This window comes from Alligator sinensis, unplaced genomic scaffold (genome assembly GCF_000455745.1).
Source record: "Alligator sinensis unplaced genomic scaffold, ASM45574v1 scaffold697_1, whole genome shotgun sequence".
Classification (NCBI taxonomy): Eukaryota; Metazoa; Chordata; order Crocodylia; family Alligatoridae; genus Alligator; species Alligator sinensis.
This window is the reverse complement of record NW_005842426.1, coordinates 770,041-793,521: the sequence shown is the minus strand read 5'-3', so window position 1 is coordinate 793,521 and position 23,481 is coordinate 770,041. Positions and strand designations below refer to the sequence as shown.

At 54.2% G+C, this 23,481-nt stretch overlaps 2 protein-coding genes across 4 annotated transcripts in view; one reads left to right on the top strand and one right to left on the bottom strand.

Annotated features, from left to right (window-relative positions):
* The window catches only part of OSTN (osteocrin), a 38,613-nt gene extending 34,239 nt beyond the window's left edge, over positions 1–4,374 (top strand). For all 3 annotated transcript variants that reach the window (XM_025211729.1, XM_006030141.3, XM_025211728.1), the window contains exons 4-5: positions 3,167–3,259; positions 4,037–4,374. In XM_025211729.1, the coding sequence (XP_025067514.1) occupies positions 3,167–3,248 (82 nt within the window). In that variant the 3' untranslated portion in view covers positions 3,249–3,259; positions 4,037–4,374. The remainder of the gene's footprint in view (positions 1–3,166; positions 3,260–4,036) is intronic.
* A 3,435-nt stretch (positions 4,375–7,809) lies between these two features.
* Positions 7,810–14,997, bottom strand: UTS2B (urotensin 2B). The gene is made up of 5 exons (XM_025211721.1): positions 14,895–14,997; positions 12,756–12,857; positions 10,072–10,109; positions 9,450–9,543; positions 7,810–7,835 (listed from the first exon to the last, which is right to left on the bottom strand). The coding sequence occupies exons 1-5, from the start codon at positions 14,995–14,997 to the stop codon at positions 7,810–7,812; spliced, it is 363 nt and encodes a 120-aa protein (XP_025067506.1).
* Positions 14,998–23,481: the final 8,484 nt, after the last annotated feature.

Here is a 23,481-nt window from a genome sequence, read left to right as displayed (position 1 = left end):
CAATAGATTTACAGATGTTCGGGTCGGACGAGACCTCGGTAGATCATCGAGTCCGACCCCCTGCCTGGGCAGGAAAGAGCGCTGGGGTCAGACGACCCCAGCCAGGTGCTTGCCCAATGCCTGACCCTTGCAGCTCAGGCACCTCTGTTGTAGGGGACGATGCTCTGGGTAGCAAGCTTCAAAAGATGGACAGAGAAGCATGCCATAGCCTCAGTCTGCCGCAAGAGGGACCAGCTCAGCTGTAAAACAGCCTCTGAGTTTTATTTCAGTGCTTCAGGCTCCCACAATGTTACAATAATGTGACTTTTCTGTTGTTATGTTGTTTTTTTTAATTCCACCCTGTTTTCAGTTGCACCTTGCAATTAGGAAGGGTGCCAGATAGGAGGATATGGGAAATGAATTCCTATTTTTATCGCCCCTCACCAGGGAAAACGCAGCTCGAGGGGCAGTTGTGCAAGCGTCTCGAACACTCACCTGCTGAACCTGGAAGTTCATTTTCTGCGTCCCCACTGGATGTGAAAGCTTTCGTATGGGGCCTTCAAAACGGTGCTGGTTACCCCCTGGAAATTGCCCAGAGAGTTGCAGAATCACCACTTTTTAGCAATAAAATCATAGAAAATGCAGAGGTCTTCCTGTACAACCCCTGCCCGAGGCAGCATCATCCCTGTGCAAAGCATCCCATGCAAACCCATTGTCTAACCCAGTGCTTTTCATCCGTTTTAGATTCAAGGCACCCCTTGATTGACTCATGGTCCTTCTCAGAAAATGCCAGCTCTTCGTTTTCATTTGTTTTTTGACTATAGAAAAGTCCTAGTTCTTGAGTTGCAAAAGAGCTCAGCAAGCCCACAGCAGGGCAGAAGGTTTTGAACCCACTGGATTCCTATTTGAAATCTCTGGATTTATCTTTCGAATCATGTTTGCCCACCTCACTGTGCTGCACCCCTTGGCACCCTTGAAAGGATCTCGAGGCCCCCAGCTGCAAATCCCTGGTCTAACCTATTAGCTATCGGGGAAGCCAAGTCTACTCTAAAACGCCGTGCCTGGGCTTTTGTCATTATGAGTGAAACAAGGGTGAGAAATGCTCCTTCTTTCCTTCATTTTGTTGCCATAAGCGGCACAGGCGAGGGTTTCACTAGGAACCTCTTGTCTTCGATTTTCACTCCTTTAAAAAACAATGACTTCCATCTCATGACCATGTTCGCTGCTATGCTCTTCTCTAAAGCAAGGGGGTCAAACTCAAATCAATCGGTGGGCCATCTCCCCAGCCAGCACTCAGGGGGTTAATACCACCACCTCTGGCAGACTACGTTTAACACTTCAGTTGCAGTGCTGCATTGCAAAGGACCCACTTCGGACAGGAGAAGACAACCCCCCTCCTAGCTTTCCTCTGTTTCATCTCTCTTGCCCCCAGACGATGCTCGTCCCTCACGGTGACTTGTTTGCTTTAGCTCAACACACCCAGCGGAGGCCTCCTGCCATCCAGGGCATGTCCCACCAGCTGCTTGCACACCGGACACACTTACAAATCCTCCTAGGCTTCAATCCTCAGTCTGGACTGGTTTAGGATCGACGCGCATAGACTGCATTAACCAAGCAGCCACTGTAATATAGCCACCCTGAGGTGAAGGGGGACAAACCCACCTTGGGGCAAAAGAACAAGCTCGAGGACACCTATGCTTTTGCACAGTGCAACATGGAAAATCGTCTGAGAGCAGGAGAGCTTGCCCAGTGCCTGCAGCAAGAAAACAGACAGAGCAACACAAGCCCCATTGACATGGGTTTCTGCAAGGAGCCACGGCCGATAAGCTGAAGAGCCATTTGCCTCCTGGGAGGCGCCGGCTGAGTGTTACCCTGGCCTAGAGCCAGAGTCTGGGCTGTGTCTGCAAACAGGGAAGATGTGGCTCCATGCCACGGCTGAGCAGCCCCGGCTCTGGGCAGCTGCAGGTGTGGACGTGTCCCTGACACAAGAGCGCTGTCCCTGGGGCACTTTGCAGTGCACGGCGCCTTCCCACACCCCTCTGACCGCACACATGAGCACAACCCTGCCTCTGCACTGAGCCCTCTTAGAGCCACCGGCGTGATGCCACAATATTGACTAAGGGCCTGGGTCAGAGACCAGTATTAGCCCACTTAGCAAAATTAATTTGCACAGCCCAGCCCCTCTCTCCTCTGTTGCCCAGGCCGCCCTTCGTCTCGCCTGGCTCAGAGCCCTCGGTCGAAGGAGGGCAGTGCTCACAGCCATGTGGCCCTGGACTTGGGCTCTCTATACTCTCTGCAGGCAAACTTTCCATCTTCAGGCCTTATCCTTAATCCCTATCAGCCCCCTGGACCAGTTGGGTGTTTGCCACCCCATATGCTGGAGCCTGGAGGGCAAACAGAGCATCCATTCAAGGGGCTTGAGCAGGAGCTTGCAATGCATGTGTAGTCTGAAGCAGCAGCACGGGGCAGTCTCCTGGGCTGGCTGAGCTCTCTCCAGCCTGCCCTGGTTCAGAAAGCATTCACGGGGTTGCTCCGGGAAGGGTCACTTTTGGTAGCAAGCGGAGCCCAAAAGGATGCTGCATTGCTTGAGGCTGGGAGAATTCATCTGAGGAGGCTTCGGGGTGCTTCAGCCCCACAGACTTAGCCCTGTGTCAGGGAGAGACCTTGGGCTTTTGCAGTGCAGCCCTTTTAACAGTCTCAGCATCCAGGGCAGGGCAAGAACCACTGGAGTAACATGTGATGCAGACTACCAAGGGCTTTCCCTCGGTATGCCCAATGTCAGGGACATGGCAGGCTTCTCAGACTAAGGGGCTTGTAAGTCTAGGGTGTCCAACCCTCAGGGCCCAGCCCAAAAGCCTACCTGTGCAGCACGGGATCTCCTAGAAGAATGGGCAGGTGGCATAACAGCCACAAAAAGGAGCATTTCCAGCCTTTTATTTGTGCTTTTCTAATGTCATGTAGAGCCCTCCTGGAAACAGGTAGAGCTTTTTGCCTCGTTTTGAGGAACGAGGTGTAGCCCCCTACCTCACCAGCACAGCCCTGCCAATCAAGCCCCAGGGCTGAGGCTGGCAGGTCACAAAAGCAGAAGCCAGGGCAAGTAGACACCAGCTGGCATCAAAGCAGCGAAGAGGCAACATCTGCCTGGCTTTTCCTCTGAACTTGCCCTGCCTGGTTTCTCTTTGTGCAGGAAAGTGGTGGAGCTGCCCAAGAGGCGATTCATCCCCGTAGACCGGATCGGCATGAACCGCCTGGCCAACACCAAGGGTTAGCAGACCGGCAAGTAAGTGGAGCTCAGCAAAGGGAAGTTCAGGAGTGCGGTGGGTCGAAGATCTCCTCCTGGTTGCATGCATGCAATTCAACCTCCCGAGCTGCAAGGTCCTAAAAACACCAGGACTGGCAGCGACGGGGTCAGACCAGGTCCATCTTGCCTAGTCTCCCGTATCGCACAGCATCTCTCTTCTAAACTGAACAGGCCTGGCCTCATTAGCCTTGCCCCATGGACAGGCCCCTCCATACCACTCGTTATCCTTGTTGCCCTTCTCTGGACCTTCTCCACCGCTTCTGTCTCCTTTTCCAGGTGTAGGGACCAGAACCAGGCACCATATTCAAGGTGTGTACACACCATGTATTTATAAGAGGGCATCACAATACTTTCCATGCTGTTTAAAATTCCCTTAATAATCCTGAACTTTAATTTCCCCTTTTGATAGCTGCTGAGCCATGAGCTGGTATTTTTTTGTGAATGGGCCACAATGATCCCCAGCTCCCATTCCCGTGCAGCAGCAGCCAATGTGGAGCCCATCACAGCGTAGGTGGAGTTTGGGATATTTTTGCCCATGTGCATCGCTTGACATTTATCTACATTGAATTGCATGTAGGTCATCTTGTATAATATTTCCTTTCCCGCTGTGCATTTAATTTTAATGCCAGAAGTTAGGGATTTGTAACCCGCATGACAAAACTAGTTTTCCGAGCTTTGTCTTCCCTGGATCATTCTTGAGTTTCATCCTCCAGATCTTTGAGGAGAATTTAAATATCATTGCTTTTCTTTCTGCAGAGGCATCTGAAAGATGGATGCGACGTTGGGAATGTCGCAGAAACACGGAGGATGCTTCCGACAACATCTTGTCATTGATTAACGGTTCGACATTTAAGGAATTGACTTCATGCAAAATCTGTTTCACATTGCCTTTTCCAAGCGGTAACAGATCCAATCCATCAGATCAGAACTTCCTCGCAGCTGCTTTCTGTTCCACTGGTAAAAGGCAACAGAAAATCTGTGTATATAATTTCATTGCATGGCAATTTTTTTTTTTTTTTTTTTTTTAATTTGCACGAGTTCATTATCCCTGCAAGGACTATTAGAATTTTTGGAGAAAAAATAAAACTTTTAGAGACACCAAGAGGCATCCATGAGCAGCTGGCGCCTTTTGCTTTGCACATTTAATTCAACGGGGACGTTTGGTCGGTAGCTTTGGGGCAGCTAAAGGAAAGAGTTAGCCATCCTGGGGACAATGGTGGTTTTTACTCAGGAAAAGCTTCTATGGATGTCAGTAGGAGTTTGCCTGAATAAACACCACGTAATATCTTAGGGATTGGCTTGTAGTGATCTTTCCTGCCTTGTTCATCTGTTTGGGAGACACCGACCTGCTGCGGGGGTCTTCGCTTCCTATGACTCTCAGCTGATTATCCTGCTTCCACCTCTCTTGTGCCGTTTGAGGGAAGAGGTGGCGATTTGAGGTCCCTGGACCTCAAATCTCCACCTGGCAGGAGCTTTGGGGGGAATAGTGGGCAACGAGAAGGGCCTCCCACCCCGTGAAACGTAAACTGGAATAGAGAAGAGCCTGCTCTCAGCTTTGGGGTTGGCACCATGCTCTAGTCATCCCCAGCGCTCGGCAAGCTCGATTTGGGGAGTCAGGTCTATACTATATAATCAATCATTTGAGCAGCTCAAACATGGACCTAGACTCCGGGGGTGGTTTATAATAGATCCTCATTGGGAATAATGGCATCAATTCATTTGGGAAAGAGGCTGTGTGCATACAGGATAGCAAGGGGCAGGGAACAGCAAAGGTCTTCCTCATGGGAGTTACAGGAATGGGTTGTATCAAAGCACAACACCCAGCTTCAGGCAAGGGGGCTGCAGACTAGGGGAGAAATGAGTTCGGTACCGGCCTCCCAATCTCCAAAGCAGATGCAAAAATGATGCCCGTGAGAGAGCTGAGGGTGCAGGGAGAACCCGTGGCCACCTGTCTGATTAGGGCCAGGCTGTGGGATGTGTGTCCTTGCAGGCCCCATCCTCCTCCCTGACCCCACAAGGCTGTCATGAGCCGGGCGCACATGAGACGTGTCTGCTGCAAGCTCAAGGACATTTTGGTTTTGTGAAAATTCCCCATTTTGATCATGTCTGAGCATCTCCCCAGCCCGTTCCCATCACCCTCCAGGCTGGGCGCTCAGCCATGGGGCTGGCATGCCACGCAGCTGGGCTGCCCCTGTACCTGCATGCAAGCAGCACCCAAGGGAGATCTGATTTGCCTCTCTGGGGGCATGTCTATACGTGCATTTATGTGCATTTAAACTTAATATGCCTTTGCTTAAGATGCATTAAGAGAATTTAGGCAGACAAGGTTCCTTGGGTGAATCTGATATCTTTTATTAGACCAACCCAAATAGTTGGAAAATAGTTATTAGGCAAGCTTTCGGGTCTGCCTATGTCCTTAGACCAACACGGCTACAACCTGCACCCCTGCAGCTTCAGAGAATTTAGGCACACGTCTACATGTGGATATGCTAATGAGCATTAAGGCACATTACATTTAGGCATGAATAGCTAAGTCACATTAGCACATGTGTAGATGCACTAATGCGCATTAACATAGTGTGTATCCATTGACACACACCACATTAATGTGCATTAGCACCTCTACACGTGCGCTAATATGACTTAGCTGTTAGTACCTAATAGCAGGCATCAAATTTAGGCTCAATATAGCTTTAAATTGCCATTTTTAAGGTGCATTAAGGGCACACACATGCCCTTAATGCACCTTAATAATGGTGATTTTAGGGTAAGCCTGCTTAAAAGAGGAACGTGTATATGTGCCCTGTGTGTTTCAGAGCAATGAGGCTCCAGGCTGGAGAACAGTCACTTGCCCAGAGAGGAAGTCCCTACCTCATGCAAGGGGCTGGTTTATGGTCTGTCTGTTCCCTGTGACGGGTCCTTTCCAAGGGGAAGGGCCAGCCCACAGCTTGCTATTGCAAAAGGGAGAGGGAGGGGGGCCTTCTGCCAACTTAGCTTATGTTTCACACCCCCATGGTCACCGTTGGATAGTCCCCCAAGCCCAAACTCTATAGGCTGCCCCAGGTGTATAAGGCCATAGGGATTCAAGTCATTGCCAGAAAAGAGCCAGCAACAAACTCAGCCGCAGAAACCACAGGCTGAGCTGGCCCAATGACCCCTTCCACCCTAAAATCAATGAACTTTGTCGCATCTGCCTGCACTCCCCCAGCAACCACCCTATAGGGTCTCTCCAATGCCACCCCACCCACGAAGGCTAATGGTGCAATCGTTAGAGCTTCACGTTGTGCTTGTGAGTCGTGCGGTGTGATGGGAAGCAGACGGGGCACAGCTGGGCTTGCAGACCTCAGCTCAAATCCTCTGCTCTGGTCATTAGAGATAATCAGCTTGTTGCCCACCAAGCTGGGAACGCTGGGTATGGGGTGATGGGCAGAAAAGGCCGGACGCGTTTCCAAGGACCAGAGAGAGCTCTCTGCAGAAAGGGCTGTGTCTGCTGCTGTTGCCGTGATAGGAGCAGCACACGAGAGGCACATTTACACGTGCACACTGCATACATATGAAGCACAGAGCTTAGGTCCCAGAAAGCTAGCAGCAGGAGTGGCATGTGCTTTGGGAGTGATCGGCTTGCTGCCCACAGCTCCTTGGCAGCATGTATCAGATGCAGCATTATCAGAGGTATAGGTCCCCTGCTAAAGGAGCCTATAGGGGACCTTGCTGCTTCCAGCATGGGCCAGAAGCCAGGGAGTGGAGAGAGGAGAGTAACTGGTTTTGGAGGAACGGAGACCACAATCCAAGCCATGAGCAGCGACACGATGTGACCGGCTGGGATCGTAGGCATCTGTTGAGTGAGACCCCATTGCTGCACCCATAATGAACACCCTCCCCAGTCCCTGCACCTTCTTTGCAAAGAGAAAGGAAAGCCCCAGGATGCCCGTGCAATAGAAATGGGTCTTTCCTCTTTATTGAGTGATATCCAGCGGCTCCGTTCTGTGCCTTTTCTCCCCCCCGAGGGAAACACCAAAGGATGCATACAGTGCACACAGACAGGACTCGCACACAGACACGTCAGGGCTGCCAGCCCGTGGGCCCCCACACCGCGCTCAGCCCACCGGTGCCAGCTCCGGGCCCATCGCCCTCCTGGACATGGGTTGCTGCTGTCAGGTGGGGAAGGGGAGCAGGGATCCCTGACACCACCATGCCCAGCTCTTGCAGAGGGCAGGAGCTGGCCGGGCATCCTCCCAGGGCTCGGAGGGATGGGGGGCACGGGGGTGAAAGGAAGCATGGAGCAGTGCTGGAGGAGGCAGGGACACCCAGGGAGCACACTAAAAAACAAAGCAAGGCAGAGCTGGGAAGACGGGGTGCAGCAGAGCCCGGAGGGGGAAGCTGGTGCCCGCAGGGAGGGGGCTGCGGTGGTGTAGCCGGACCCCTGCCCATCCTCACTCCACGGGGGAACAGCAGGATGATGAAGCAGCGAGGCCGCAGCCTGGCAGTGTGGGGCTCATCTCCTCTTCCTCCTCCCCTTGGGCCAGGCCTCAGACACAGTATTTCCAAAAGCAGGCTGCGGAGGGGCAAGAGAGAGACAGTGGTGAGCGGGGGCTCTGGGGGTGAGCTCTTCACACCTCCCCTTCCACCTGGCGACTGGGATTACAACCCTGGGGAGTTTGGGGCAGCTTGGGGGTCTTCACAGCAGCTGGGGCTTTAACCAGTGCCCATAGCCCTGCCGTGATGCCCCTTCTCTGCACCCGGAGATGCACTGGGGACGCTCTCTGGGCACCCCCCTGCAGCTGTGCATGAGAGCAAGGGCAGAAAGACACCAAGGGCATGCAAGACAGGGTCTCTTTTCACGACACAGGTATCCCTAAGCTTGCAATTAAAGAATTATTTGGCAAAAATCTAGTTGGTCTAATAAAAGTTATCGCACCTCTACCAAGAGCCCTGATTGCCAGGTGTCCCTAAGAACACAAACTACCCACCCATCCCCAACCATGGGGTTTCCCAGGAGAAACAGGCTGGAGAAGACCTAAAATGATGGGATGGGAATACAAATACCCTGCCTCCAGGGCTTTATAAAGGGTCCCAGCACAGCCAACCCACCCAGGGCCCCTTCCTCTGAGCTCCTGGGAATACTGAAAGGAAGATGAGAAGGGGAGAAGAAGCCAAACACTTTTGAGGGTCGGCTGATTTGGAGGGGCTCTGAGCTCCCAGACGAGCCCCACAGGTCAGGCCTGTATTGGGACGTCTCTGTGGTTTGGGGGCTGCTAGGTCCAGGCCAAGGTTCAGAGCGCACGGTTGGCTCTGGGTGTGGTAGCAGCAGGTAAAGGGGGATTTACAGCATTTTTGTGCTTTCTGCATGCAGGACTAAATTAGAGCAGCCCAAAGGAGCAGCCTCCTCTCTTCCCCAAGCTCCTTGAACTTGGATGCTAGCCCTGTCCTGCTCTGGATACAGCCTCCCTACAGCTCAGGGCATGTTGCCTGCCATCACAGCAGCATGCATGGGCTGGGACAGCCCCTCGGCTTTGGTCCAGACCCTTCCCACTGCTAGCTGAGTTAGTGGAGACATCACTGTGTTCAGGGGAGGAGCTGGTGAAATGTATATTTTATCAGCACCAAAGAAACCCAGTGGTTATAGGGTCTCCCTTGGGTCAAGCATGTGGCTTGAAATGAATTGGGAGAGAGCCCTGGAGCCTCAGCAAAGTGGAGAGCATGCAGCCCCCCGCGTGGCTCCAACCCTCACCGAAGCAAAGACAGAGACCACCGAGGCAGTAAATCCAGGAAAAACTCCCTGCCCAGGGCTGAGCGGGGGCTGCCCCGTGCCCAGCTGCAGCTGCACTGATGCCCCTGCATTGCACTGCTGGAAGGCGACAGGCGGATGCAAACCCTCCCCCTGCATGGCAAAAACCGGGGTGGGTTTCACACGGCTGTGAGTGCTTTATCCATCAGGACCCTGCGCTGAGCTATTAGGTGCAGGCTGGCGGCTAAGGGGCTCTGGAAATCTCCTGTTTCTCCCCCAAAACAGTCCACACTATTATAGGGGGTGCACTGCAGGGCCAAATGGATGTGGGACCCATCAGCAACCAGGCCAGGTCAGGGAGCAGCGTGACCTGGGGCAGCCTCAGTCTGGTTGCCATAGAGGGGAGGCAGGACACGAACCCCGACCCCGACCCCAACCCACCACGCTTCTGTGGGTGCGGTGCAGCCAGGCTCTCCAAGGGATAGGCCATGTCAGAGCCCTCGTCCGCCAGCAGCTGCTCCTTCAGCCTCGCCAGCTGTGTGAAGCAAACACAAGCAGGAATCAGCCACCCTCCGTGACCAGCCATCGGTCCTCCGCGACTTCCCTGTGCTTCTGCTTTTCTATCTCTCTCCACGAGTGCAAGCCTTGCTCAGCACGGTGAGCTACTTCCACACAAGGTGCAACGTTCCCGGGGAGGTTTGCCCTGAGACTCCTGCTGTCCTGTCTCCGGCCTGAACCCGTTGTCCCACAGCAATGGCATAAATGTGGAGAGGCCGTAACCTTTCCCTTGGCAGGTTTCCCCCTGCTGAGCCTTCCTATCCCCACTCCAGGCACTTGCACTTCAGAGGGGCTATAGAGGATTTTGCAGCTTGCTCACTACGGGCTCTTTGTTTCTTGCCACTGGGGAGATATTTGCAACCCTGCTTTACTCCTCTCTTATTCTCACCATGCGATAAGCAATGAAAAGCCACCCTGGGTGCACGAGACTGCCCCGTGATCTGCACTATCTAACCCCAAGCAGGGCTGGGCTGAGAATGCATCCTTAGGCACGTGCTTCTCTCACCTGCTGCAGCTCCTCGTATTTCTTCGCCAGCTCCAAGTCTGGAAGGAATAACAAATGCCGTGTCAATGCCAGAACCCAAATTAGAAGCTCGAATTAGAAACCTAAATGAGGCCAATTTGCCACTTACGGCCTCAAAATATAGGCTGCAGGAAGGCTGTAATTCTCTGTGAAAACCTACAGGATCTGTCCTCCCTGTTGCATTGGAAAAGCAGCACATCTGCTGCATTGGCTGCAAAACTCCTACATGGTACCCAATACAGGTCCAAATGGGCCGGGGTCGACATGGTGGACATTCATACAGCCGACCACTCTGGTTTTGCTGATGTGACCTTCTGGCCCTGTAACATTGCTTCTCTCTGCTGGGAATGCATCACCCCCGCGGCCAAGTATTGGAAGGACTCGGCTGCGCCTGGCTCCAGCTACCCGCGACCAGGGCTGTATACACAGACCCTAACGTGGTCCTCAAAGGCCTGTTGGTGCCAGACAGCAGAAGCCAGGTGCCCACACACCTTGCAGGAGGGAGCCTCAGTGCTGCCTTTCTAAAGGAACAGGATGATGCTCCCAGAGGACCTGACTCCATTCGCAAAGGGGAGCAACCTGCATGGCTCCCAGGCCCGGCTGAATGAGGCAACACAAGGCTTAAACAGCGGCATTTGGGCAAGGCCTGATGGAAAAGACAGCACAGGCGGGTGCATGGGCTGGTGCTCAGGGCACCTGGCTGCTCCCAGCTGTGCTGTGCACATTCGGTGTAGCCCTGGGCATGCCCCTGCACACAGCTGTGCCTTGCTCTCCCCATCCAGGGTGCCCTGAAAGCACACAGAGCTCCAGGGCAGAAGTGCATGAGCCATGAGTTTGTCCCTGTTGGGTGCTTGTCCCATCCTTCGGCATGTCCAGCTCCTAGTGTCTCTCCACACCAGTTGCCTGATTGGTATGAACTGGGAATAGCAAACTGGGAGGGGAGGGGGGTGCTGAAGCATCAGGAACTAAGCTCCTGCTTTCATGGGAAACATTCCCCTGAAGTGAATCCCTTTCTGCCCTGAAGCCCACTGCAGTCAACTGGAGTCCACCCACCTTCATTGGGCTGTGCACGGGCCCTAGAGAGAGAGCATTATTCATGGATCTACCTGGGGATCGGTCCTTGTGTGCAGTGACAGGAGAAATGCTGGGTCTGCACCTTGACACCTGCCCAAATCCCTAGCAAGGACCTGAGTCCTTAGAGTAGCACTCTGCAGCCCAGTCCTGCTTTCCAGTGCCTCTGCCCTGGTCCAGCAGCTACGGAGGGAGCAATCCCCTGCACCGGTGCAGGCTGGGGGTGACGGGCTGGGCAGCAGCTCTGCAGAAAAGGACCTGGGGGGACAGGGGACAAGAAGCTGGGCAGGAGCCAGCAGCGTGCCCTTGTTAGCAAGAAGGCTACCGGCATCCTGGGCTGCATTGGTAGGAGCGCTGCCAGCAGATCCAGGGCAGTGATTCCTTCCCTCTATTCAGCACTGGGGAGGCCACATCTGGAGTCCTGTGTCCAGCTGTGGGCCCCCGCTGCAGAAAGGATGTGGGCACATTGGAGAGAGCCCAGCGGAGGGCAATGAAAATGGTTGTGGGGCTGGGGGACAGGACTGGTGAGGAGAGGCGGAGGGAATTGGGCTGATTTAGTCTGCAGAAGAGAAGACCGAGGGGGATTGAATAGCAGCCTTCACCTCCCTGCAGGGGGGCTGCAAAGAGGATGGAGCTGGGCTGGTCTCAGTGGGGGCAGATGGCAGAAGGAGCAATGGGCTCAAGCTGCAGCAAGGGAAGTCAAGGTTGGATATTAGGAAAAACTTTCTTAATAGGAGGGTGGTGAAGCACTGGAACAGGTTACCCAGAGACGTGGTGGAGTCTCCATCCTTGGAGGTGTTTAAGACCCAGGTAGACAAAGCCTTGTCTGGGATGATGTAGTTGGGGCTGGTCCTGCTTGGAGCAGGGGGTTGGACTAGATGTGATCTCCTGAGCTCCCTTCCAACCTGATTTTTTTATGCTCTTATATCAGGAAATCTCCTACTGCCCATTCCTTCCCCGGCTTCAGGTACAGCTCAGGTGCAGGCAGGAGCCCCCATGGCTCTTTGCCTGGATGAACCAACCCTGGGCTCTGACATGCTGCCTGCAATGCAGTGACCCCAGCGCACAACCTCTCTGGGCTCCCAGCTCTTAGATCTGCTGTTCTTAACACGCCGCCCAGATGCTGAGCTATGGGCACAGAGCACGGGATGCAGCAAAGGGGTGGGGAGACGGCTGGCTCCCCCTTCCCGCTGCCCCTGGGGCTCCTCTGGACCGGTCCCGGCCCCCGGTACAATGCAGAATCCTCTTCCAGCAGCCACCAGGCTGCAGGGACCCCTCATTAGTGCTCCTTATCAAGTGCAAGGGTGGTTGTACCAGATAGGGGGAAAATGCAAACCCTTCTGGAGCTATTCAATGTAAAGTTGAGCTGTGAAGATGGCTGGAAGTCAGATTTGCAGAAGAAAAGCAGCCCCCAAAACCTTGCAGGCGCCAGAAGAGCTGGTGCATGGCAGCGGGGTCCCGATCTGGGCCTGTCTAGGATCACTTAGCAAGTGGTGCCCACTAGCTCTTGAGGCCCAGGCCTATCATACTCCAGTACTCCAAGCTCCCTGGTGCTGGAGGGGGTACATCCTGCCGCCCTGCTCCCCACCACGTACCGATATTGGCCGGGCGCCTCCAGGCAGGGTTTTTATCAAGGAGCAGAGTCAGCAGAGCATCTTGGTGACCGGCGTCCTCTCTATCTGGAAACACCTGGTTCTCTGCAACGTACAGAAGATGGCACTCAGGCCGCGCTGCCAGGGGCAATGAGACCCCAGCCCCAGACCTAGTTCCCACACGTCGGGTCAGAGAGGAAGGCTGGGAGGAAGAGGCATGCAGAGGGGTGATGGCTCTGGACAGTGGGGTTCACACAGGGTGTCTGCCCACCCTGGCAGCCCCAGACTGCAGTGCAGTGGCCAGGCTGAATGCAAGGGGCTGGGGGAGCCTCCCCGATCAGCTCAGGACCTGGGGCTTTTGCATCCGAATTGCCTGTCAGGATGCACCTGCACGAATCCTGCCAGGACTGGGAATGCATCAGACCATCCAGAACAACCCCCACTGCCAGTGTAGGGCAGCTGCACCCATGCTGGATCCACATCACCAGATCCTTGCTAGATCTGAGTTGCAGTCACTGAAGCTTTTTCAGTTCCCTTTGGTGCCCAGGCACCCTTCCAGCTGCCGGACGCAGCAGAGAGCAGGCAGCCCCCAGACATGTCCCCTTCCCCCTAGGAAAGCATCCGACTGGCTATGGGCCGTGCAAGGATCCCCCCTGTGCATGGGGGACCCTCCCACAACCCAACATTTCCATGTCCTGCTACCAGAGGGGGTCCAGGGCCTGCTCTGAGATTATCATGGAGCGTGTCCTTAGCATGTGCCGTCTGGGAAGTGGTTGCCCCACCTTGGAAAGATCAACTAAACCCTCTACCCCCTTCCCAATTCACCAGTCTCTGCTGACCATGGAAGACCCTCCATAGGTCCATGCCCTATGCACAGAGGCGTAGGAGATGAGGAGCTGCCAGCTGTGAGCAGTCGGTCTCCTGTATAGGCTGAGGCTGGGGGTAGGGGCTCCCCAGCTGTGTAGGGTTGCGTGCAACATGCTGTCTCCTTGCCCAAAATGAAGGAGCAGCTTCTACAAAGCCCCAGAAAGAGCAAGGATGGTGCTGAAGCAACCATGCATCCTGCAGGGAGTTGGACCAGAAGGCAGGAAACCTCCTCCACCTCCTCCCTGATGGGCTTAAGGGCAAGAGAAGTCCTCCAAGGTGCCGCACGGGTGTTGTTATAGGTGTCCTGAGAGAGCTGGAGGATGCACCAGAACCTGCCCACATGGATGCATATTTAGACACCGCTGCATAAGTCTCCAAAGGAGCAATTAAAACAATGCTTGCCACAAAGACTGGGCCAAAACCATCCTGGATGCACTACATCCATTAAAAGGGCATTGGCTCTGATCTCACTCACAAGCAGGGATCCAACCCAGGGAGTCAGTGGCATTGCACAGGTGCACATTTCAAGCTATCGTAGACCAGGCGTTCAAAATGCCTCCGATCAGTCGCGTGCTTCAGGAAAAAAATACAAACGTGCAATAAAAAAGAAATAAAAATAAGCGGCAGCTGAAGGCAGCTGGAGGGACCTTGCGAATGCTTTGGGGGCCGCTACAAAAAGGCAAATAGGTTGTACCGGAGGAAAAGTCATTTCCAAAGTGGTACGTGGCTCTCTAGTCTATAGAGAGCTGTTGTTATTTTCCCTGCATCGGCTCTTGAATAAGGAAGATTAATGACCAGCATTTCCCTGCAGGGTCAGTCCCAGAAAAGATGAACTTAAATTAGTGAAGAAGAGCATCTAACAAGCCAGTTCCTCGGTGGTGGGGAAAAAGAAAATAAAACATTTAACCCCCGTCTACTACTGACTCTTAAAACTTGTCAGACCTAACATGGTACATGCTGAGGCCATAGCTGTCTAACACCAGACATTTTTTTTCTCTTGAAGACCAGGAAGGTATAGACCCATCCTGCAGGTTGCTTCTGATCTGATAGTTTAATGCAAAATGTTTAAAACCCAGCAATGGGGCAGAGGGACAGGTCTACCGGTCCCTGGGCAGGTCTCAGGTGAGTCAGATGGTGAGCCTAGGTCACCTTATGACCTTGCAAATGATAATCAATGCGCTCTGATGGTTGCAAGCAGGAAAGAGAATCAGATAGATGACCAACAGAGGCGAGCGCCCACCTGTGTGAGCAATGCGTGCTGGCCTTTCAGCTTACCTTGCAGTAAAAAAGGCTTCCCATGTGTGGAAGGGATGTAGACCACGATGGCCAAGACTGCAAGCATCCCAAAGCAAAGCTGGGCTGAACCGATCCTGCCCATGTCCCCACCACTCAGGAGACTCCTTCTTTTGCACAGGATGGAGGGCTTCAATGTGACCAGCACTGGCTGAGCTCGCTTTTAAAAGGCAGGGAATGTGCCGCGATTACAAATGGTCTTTGGAGGGAGGGAGAAGGGGGGAGAAAGGAAAAAAAAAAACCCCTTCTTGAAATATAATTCAACCTGTCAATATGATTCACTCCTTGGGAAATGGGCAGATCAACCCCGTCGCGGACGTCAGAGGAACTCGGTCAACATCTTTCCAATCCAGCTGATCCCGGGTGCGCCAGCGTTCCCAAATTGTGCATCGCGCTCACGTCCGCGCACGCACGCCCGGGATGTGGTGACAGCGTGTATCCTGCGAGGTGTCTTTCTGACGGCTCAGCCCTGGTGACTTCTGCATTGTCGTGGAAGTGCTTCTCTCGCACGCACGTTACCGCGTGCCACCGGTGCGGGGCCGATCAGGGTAATGGAGTTGGGTCATTTATCACGGCTCGTCCCTGTCTTAATTAGCCTGAGATGGAGCGAGTGCCAGAATGGTGCTGGGGAAGAGATGGACATGCATTTCATTTAGCTGATTGCTGGCGTGCGGGGGTCTTCCCCCTCTCCTGACTCCCCCCAGCTCGGCAGGCAGCAGGTTGCAGCCTATTCCAGGCCGGCGAGTCAGCTTTGACATCAGGTCCAAAATTACCCCAAGTGGGGCCAGATCCCCTTGGTTTGCTTGGGGACAGGGGTGGTTCTGCTGATACATTTGATTGCGTCACGCTTGTATTTTATTCAGACAAAACACAGTGGTGTGCAAGGAGCATCATTTCCACCTCTGTTTCAGGGGGCTGACTTCATTGTGCTGGGCTATTTACGGTCTCCTCATCACAGCAGAGCCAGGACCAGTCATTAATTTGCTGTTATGACTTAATGATACCGAGAGACAAAGCAATGACAACGACAGTCAACTTTGTTCTTGGCTCCTGTCTTCTCCCTGGCGTGACGGTGGGGATGAGCCGCAGAGCTGAGTCACTGGCAGTTTGCAAACAGCTGGTCTGTGGATATTCCCTGCTGGGATAGTCACCCCATTATGCCATATTCCTCCTATAATGCCACCTGATTGCACCTGTGACCTGCTTTGACCACCAGGCACTAGCACTTCAGGGTTAGGTTTTCTAGCTCGTGATCCCCGGTGCTGGCATCTCTTTGAAAATTGTCTCCTTCACGGCGGAGAAATCCCAGAGCGGACATGTGGCCAAGTGCAACTGGTCAGAGGGACGTTGCACCCCTAGCATCACCCCCAGTGCTGCCGGGATGAGCAAATGCAACTCTACATCACCTTCTCAATGCACGCGAGCTCTTTTCTCTCCAGGGCGGGCTATGTTAAGGACCTAGATGGAGGTGCTCAGGGCTGCCATCCTCCCTACACCTCAGGCTGGTATGAAAGGAGGAAGTGGCCGGAAAATTGTGGTGGATCTGTGCCTCATTTGCTCACAGCCCCTTGAGAGACTACGGCCTGAAGCTGTCAAGAGCTGGGGTCTAGCATAGGAGGTCTCCATCTCATTTCTTTGGTCCTAAATCACCTCAGCCTCCTCTTGCGAGCAGACTCCTGGGTATCAGGAAGCCTTGGGCCGTGTTGGCTGGATTGCAGCGAGCCCAGGGGAGCTGCCCCGGCTGAGGATGCAATTGCAGCGCTATATTTCCATTAGGTTATTTGGTCTCCCCGTGCCCCTGGCAGAGGGACAGGCAGACACCTATAGGGGTAGCCAGGCCTATTTTCTTTTATGGGTTTTTTCCAGACTTCTGGGCTTTGCTGGTTGGCTCTGCCCCCACTTTCTGCTCCATGTGCCAGGGGCTTTTTAAGCCTCCTCCAGAGGTGCTGGGTGCAGCCCAGGCTGGGGATGGGCACTGGGCTGTCCCAGTGCTCCTGCCAGGACCAAAGCTGACCTGGCTACAGGGTCTTGCCCCTCGACTCAGGGTCAGACCGACACCAGATTTGGGGTCAGGAAGGCATTTTACCCCATAGTCTGATTGGTATGGACTGGGGGAGTTTTGTCATCCTCCGCAGCGAGGACTTAGGGTTAGGGTTAGCAATGGACCATTGCTAATGGTGGTGCCTGGCCGTGGACACAGGCCGGCAGAGGAAGGAGCACCCAGGCCATGCAGGGGACATTGCCATCACCCTGCCCCATGGTTTCCTTGCCAATAGCATCTGCAGGTGTGAGAGGAGGGTGCAGGGGAAGTCACTTGTGCTGCAACTCTGGGTCAGCTCCCAGGGGCACAATCACACCCTCGGGCTTTCTCCTTCCTCGCTTCAGGGCCAGACTCTCCTCCCCTTGGTCTACAATGTTCATCTCCTACCTCTCTGCCTATGCCGGTACCATCTCCACCCCCTGAACTATCCCTCCCACCCCTTCATGCCCCTCAGCCAGGGTTTCTTTCCCTGGCTCGGCTGCCTTTCCTCCCCGGAGGAACCTGGGTAGAAACCCCAGCAGGGAACAACCTTCTTCCCACCCAGCCATAGGCAAAGCCATCAGAGCCGGGGGTAAGGGATGTAGCTGGGGAGCACCGAGAGGGCACGAGCATCACACGCGCACAGGCCTGCAGACGTCTCCCCGGTCTCCCCCCGGGCCTGCCCGTGCTTTCTGGAGAGCAGTGCTTAACGAGCAGGGAGAGGCCGTGGCTATAAAGTGAGGTAGTTTCGTCCCCGGGGGATGGTTAAAGCCAGTCAATATTTATGAAGCTTTTAGTCTGACTCATGCAATTTATTCTCCCCGCCCCCCATCATCTACGTGCCCGTCTTCTGGCCACAGCTGTTGCTCAGCCCATGGCGGCTCTGAAGCGAGGCGCTTGGCATGCACCGAATCCTTGCGGGCTCTGCCAGGAGGAGGGGAGGGGGGCCGGTCCCCAACACCATGCCGAGCAGTGCCACGAGGGGGTCTCCCCATCCCAGGCTCTGTCTGGAGTGGAGCAAAGCCTAGTGCTTATAGCAAAGGAGGGGCGGGAAGGGGAGAGGGGTTCTCCTCCTGGTTCCTCAATGAGTCTATGGGTGGATCTAGGATTTTGCAACGGCTGCATGCACACCTAACCTTACTAAAGGCTCCCGAGGCACCCCAGGGTGTTGGGACATCCCGGCTGAGAATTGCTGCTCACGGGCAAGGCAAGATCTTCCCCCAGGGGCATCTTTTGGTTGAACTGCCAGCAAGACGTGCCATTGCTCACTTGACCATGCATGCCAAGCCTCACCCCTGTCCCCTTTGCACCATGCCAGCCCTTCAAAATCTTTCCTCCTGTTTGCTAATGCCACGTCCTGCCAGCTGCCTTCCCCCCAGCTGAGCTCAGAGGATCTCTGCTGCTGCCCGCAGATTACTCTAGTCTAACAAACCCTGCTCAGCGTCCCATTGCCAAGGCCAGGTCTGCGCTCCGCATCGGAGGGCTCTTTCCCTCTGTCAGGCTCCAGATGAAACCCCCTGCACAGACCCAGCTGTGGGGATGCACTGGGGGGCTACCAATGCCTCAGGCAGGGATACCTTCAGTGCATTTCATTCCCAGCTGGATTTCTATCTTGACTCTAGAGCAGGAAACGCAAGGTTCAGATTGGCTTATAAACAGTCACGCAGGTAGATGCAGAAAGCCCCGAGCCAACATCTCAACCTGAGCACATCTCTGCCCCAAAAATGTGGTCTGTGTCTGCTCCTGGATGTGGCAATAGGTGATAAATCTGCAATGGGCTGGCCCCATGCCCTGGGCATGAGAGCCACTGGATCCAAGGCTGTTCTCAAAGAGGATGGAGCTGGACTGGTCTCAGCGGTGACAGGACAAGGAGTAATGGGCACAGGTTGCAGCAAGAGAAGTTGAGGTTGGATATTAGGAAAAACTCTCTCACCTGGGGGGTAGTAAAACCCTGGAGCAGGTTATCCAGGGAGGTGCAGTCTCCATCCTTGGAGGTTTCTAAGACCCAGGTAGACAAAGCCTTGTCTGGGATGATGTAGTTGGGGTTGGTCCTGCTTGGAGCAGGGGGTCGGACTAGATGTGACCTCCCGAAGTCCCTTCAACCCTCGTTTTCTACGATTCTCTGAGTCTAAGATGTAGACAGACAATTCAGGTTGAAATACGGTGAGAGCCAGGGAATAAGTCTGAGGCCGCTGCATGGATTGACGTCCGCCTGGACTTGCTATAAAAGACCCAGATTATATTGATGTTTCATCCAGGCCAAGGTAGAGTTTGGAGCCATCTGAGCCAGACCAAATATCACTCCCTGTAACCAAATTCAGGTGACGGGCAGGCCACACCTGTCTCCCTGGCACCTCAGCACTTTCCACCACACTTTAAGTGATGTGACCAACATCCCTTCCCCCACATTTCTGTCCTTCTGCTCCACAAATGAACCAGCAAGATTCATAGGAGACAAAAGAAGAGAAAATGCAGTCCGTGACAGATGCACCATCTCAACCCCTAGTGCCCATTTCCATTAATAAAGACCATCTTGGCAAGGTATCCAGGTGCTTTTATTAATGAGAAAAGTAACCCTTTGAACACTGGGTGCTCCCAGGGGCCTGCTTTAAAAATCAGCCCCAAACCATGTAGGTAAAGCCGCAAACATGATTTTGCAGCTAATTAGCACATGCAGCCTTGATGATAGCCTACGCAAATGCCTGATTCATATAGGCAAGCATGGTAACTGCAGCCACATGCCTGAGGAGTCAGGATGTAGGCAAACCCTTCTGCCTTGCCTCCGTCAGGAGTCTGGAAATTATGCTTGTTCTCAGGTTGAACCTTACACGGTTGCGAGACCGGGTTTTCTTGCTGTCCCCTTGCCGATTATGTACAGCACCGCTTTCCTTCTTGGTTCCCATGTCCTTCGCCCTCGTCGGGCAGTGAGCCTCACGCCAAGCCTAGATGCCTCCACTTCCACCCTGCACTTTCCTCCTGATGGGCATGTTCTTGCCACGTGGTCCTTTATCCCTGTGCCATATGGCACTATTAGACATAAGCCACATGGCAGATAACGTGCCCGTTGCAGTTTTGCTTTTAAGCATCTTGGTCATGTGCGGGCTGGGAGCGGTCCGAGGCCCTCGGGGGCCTGTGCGCGGCGGGCTGTGGCCAGCAGCCCGGACACGCCGGGTCGGGGAACGCAGGCCGGCGGGCTAGAATTAGGCACGGACGCTTAGCGGTTGATTAAAGATGATTTTACTTACACCGAAGATGGTCGCGGTGCAGGCAGGAAAACTTGCTTGAGTTGCAGTTACAGATAGAAAAGAAGAGAGGCGGACAAGAGTTCTTTCCACGCAAACCTCTGGCCCAATCGGCTCTAAACACGTGAGCCCGTCGCGCCAACCGAAGAAAACAACTCGAAGCAGAGAGCTCTGGATTCACTCACACGAAGTTTGCTAGGCTCCGTGGAACTTGCGCGCAGGGAAGGGGGACGTCGAGGGATCGTTCGGCGACGGGGAGAGGCCAGAGGTTGATCAGACCCCTGTAGCCTGCGCTGGGTTCGATAGGCTCCGCAGCACTTAGAGATCTTCACGAGACGTGAAGTCCTCCTCCTCCAGATGGTTGTGGAGTCCTCCCTTGCGGGGTTCTCCTCCGAGTTCTCCTACTTGGGCGGAAACAGCTCAAGCCTCTTATACGGCTAGCAAGCCAATCGCTAGCCGCCACGTGGGAATAATTTAGAACTGGCCAATAGCGGGACACAAATTTGCACGCGAATGGCGGGAACTCCTTTGCACCGTGCATTTCTCTTTGCAACTAAGAAATGCACCCTGCAAAGAAAGCTCCGAGTGGCGGGGAATAATTTAGCAGTGCCGAAGCACACAAACAAAATCACACCCTTGGGTTGTGACAGGTCACACTTAGCAAGCAGGGCTGGAGCGGGGTCAGCTGGTTGATTCACTGGCCACCAGTGACAACTTTCCCCTTAGTGTCCATCTTTTGGTTTGCTGGAGCTCCCTGAGGCCCTCCTAGCAAATGCTGTGCTGAAACAGAGCCCTTGCTTTAGTCAGCTAAAGGGGAAATGCCATGTGATCCTCCCTGCTCCTGCACGCTGCACCCAAGGACTGGGCATGGAAGTTGTCCTTGGAGAAGCAGGTGCTGTTAGCATATGACCAGCTGCTCCGTGCTCTCTCATGACGCATCTGCTCCCCACCCTGCTTTGGGTCTCTCCCCAATATCGCAAGCCAACCCACTCCCCCTACACTGGCTGGCTCCTCCATCCCGGCCAGGGGTGTTGCATCCTTTAACTCTGCATTTCCTGGCTTGGCAAGGGTCCTGTTACTCTTGTTTCAGAGCCCTCCCCTGAAATCCTTCTCTTAAAAAGAAGAGATGGAAGGAGAGGAGCTGAGACTGTCCTCAGGGATCATGGCACACACATTTGGCAAAGGCATGATGTTGTTGATCAAGGGTTGGTTTGATAGCTGCTACCATCCTTGGATCCTTTGATAGCTGCTATCATCCTTGGATCCTTGCCTGTAAGACCAGTGGCTTCCCAGTTGTTTCCTTCATTTGCACTGATGCTACCAGTGAGTCTTACAGGGATGCAGGACTTGGTACTTGCCCATGCCAAATAGCCCCATAGATTGTTTTTTTTGACCCTTTCTCCCATGTGTCGAGATTATTATGAATTGAAGTCCTGCTTTGTGACACATCTGGCCGCCCCTGCCATCCCACCAGCACCTGCAGATCTAGCAGCTCTGCTCTCTCTCCCATCAGCCAAGTCACTAAGGAAGACGCCGTGTAGCACCAGCCTGAGCACAGACCCCTGACGGAGCCCCGCTTGATGCAGTCTTCCAGCTGGAGCGCATTGCTGAAAACGGCTCTCAGGGCTGGTTTCCAACCCCTTTTCGTAACCATCTGACAGCCGCTTTCTTCTAAATGCTGTTTTCTCTGCTGCCTAGGAGGACATCCTGGAAGAGAGAGTCGAAGCCTTACTCAGGTCACAATGAAACTTCTGTCTCTCCCCCCAGGAAGCCACACTCCCACTTGGGGCATAGGGACCTGAACACAGGCCTGCTGCATTCAGACCCTACCCTCAGCCCCACTGCCTCCCCCAGCAGTGCACGGTAGCATGCAAACAGACATCTGCTGAGCTCGGGGCTGGTACTCGCCCCACATGGGACTCCATTTGGGCTCCGGGGCAATAGGAAGCTCCCCTGGGCTGTGCAGCTCCTTTACATGCAGATCTGAGTGGGGAAACGCAGAACGTGTATTTGAGGTTTCTTTGGAGGGGTCAAGAGATTCCCTTGCACCCACCACCTGGACCCTACACCAAGCTTTGTGGCTGTCAAAGTCCATGCATGGAGAAAAGCCTAATCTGCACCCAGCAAGGGATGTCTAAGCCCATGCATGGGCTTCCCAGCATGGAGAAAAGCCCAGTAAGGGACACCCAGCCTGGGGTGAGGTGCTGCCTTCTCCCCCAGAGCAGCCTCAGGGGAAGTGCAGCCATGGGCAGAGGTAGCATAGGGTGCAAAAGGTGAGGCGCATCATCATCACATATAAAACAACCCGAGGCAGGATCAAACCGCCCCAGACAATCCATCATCTAACCTCTGCAAAATTACCATCATCCCCCATGTGAGAGAAAACATCACACCCCAACCTGCCCCAGGTAAAGCTCGGGACCACGGCAGCCAATGTCCTGCTATAAACACTCAAGAGATCCCAGAGGAAGGCACCCCCCCCAGTCCGTATCTATCTGACCGTGGGGTGAAATTCCTTCCTGACCCCAAATGTGGCATTGGTCTGACCCTGAGCAGGAGGCAAGGACCCCCCAGCTTTGGCTCCAGCAGAAGCATTGGCACAGCCCTGTCCCTGTCCCTATCCCGGGCTGCAGCCAACTCCCACTGCCTCTGAAAGGGCTTAAAACCCCGATGCATGCAGCAGAAAGGTGGGGGGAACCAGCAACGCCCAGAAACCTGGGAAGTTCCCGTAGTAGAACCGAAGGCCCTGCTACAGGCTGCAATTAAAGCTGGATAAAAAACCAGCCATAGAGACATTACACCTTTCCAAGCACTCCCGTTGTAGCCGATTGCTTTTTTCCTAGCTGGACGGTCACATTTACAACTTGGCCAGTTTACATGGATTGCACCAACCAGTCCAATGCGTAATATATGTCATGTGTGACAGAGGCCAGAGGCATGACTGCACCTCCCTCATCGCCAGCCAGCAGCTGTCCAGCCTCTCCTGGAACATGTCCGGGGATTGTGCGATCCACCAGGCCGCTGTGTGATAAATGTAACGTGTGAAGAAGCATGGGTGTGCCTACATCATCCCTGCCCGAGGGTGTCCAGCTTCCCTTGGAGCACCGCCAGCGGGGCTACTGCGTAATACATGTAACGTGGGGCAGGGGCCAGAGGCAGGGCTGCACCCACATCACCCGGCTTGCGCACCCTCTCCAGCCATGCTGTGCTGGGCTGTCCTGGGCAGAGCAGGAAAGCACAGGGGTGCAAGCCCGGGCCCCAGTGTCCCCTGGAGCCACCCCTGAGCGCCTCCACCGGCCACGGCTCG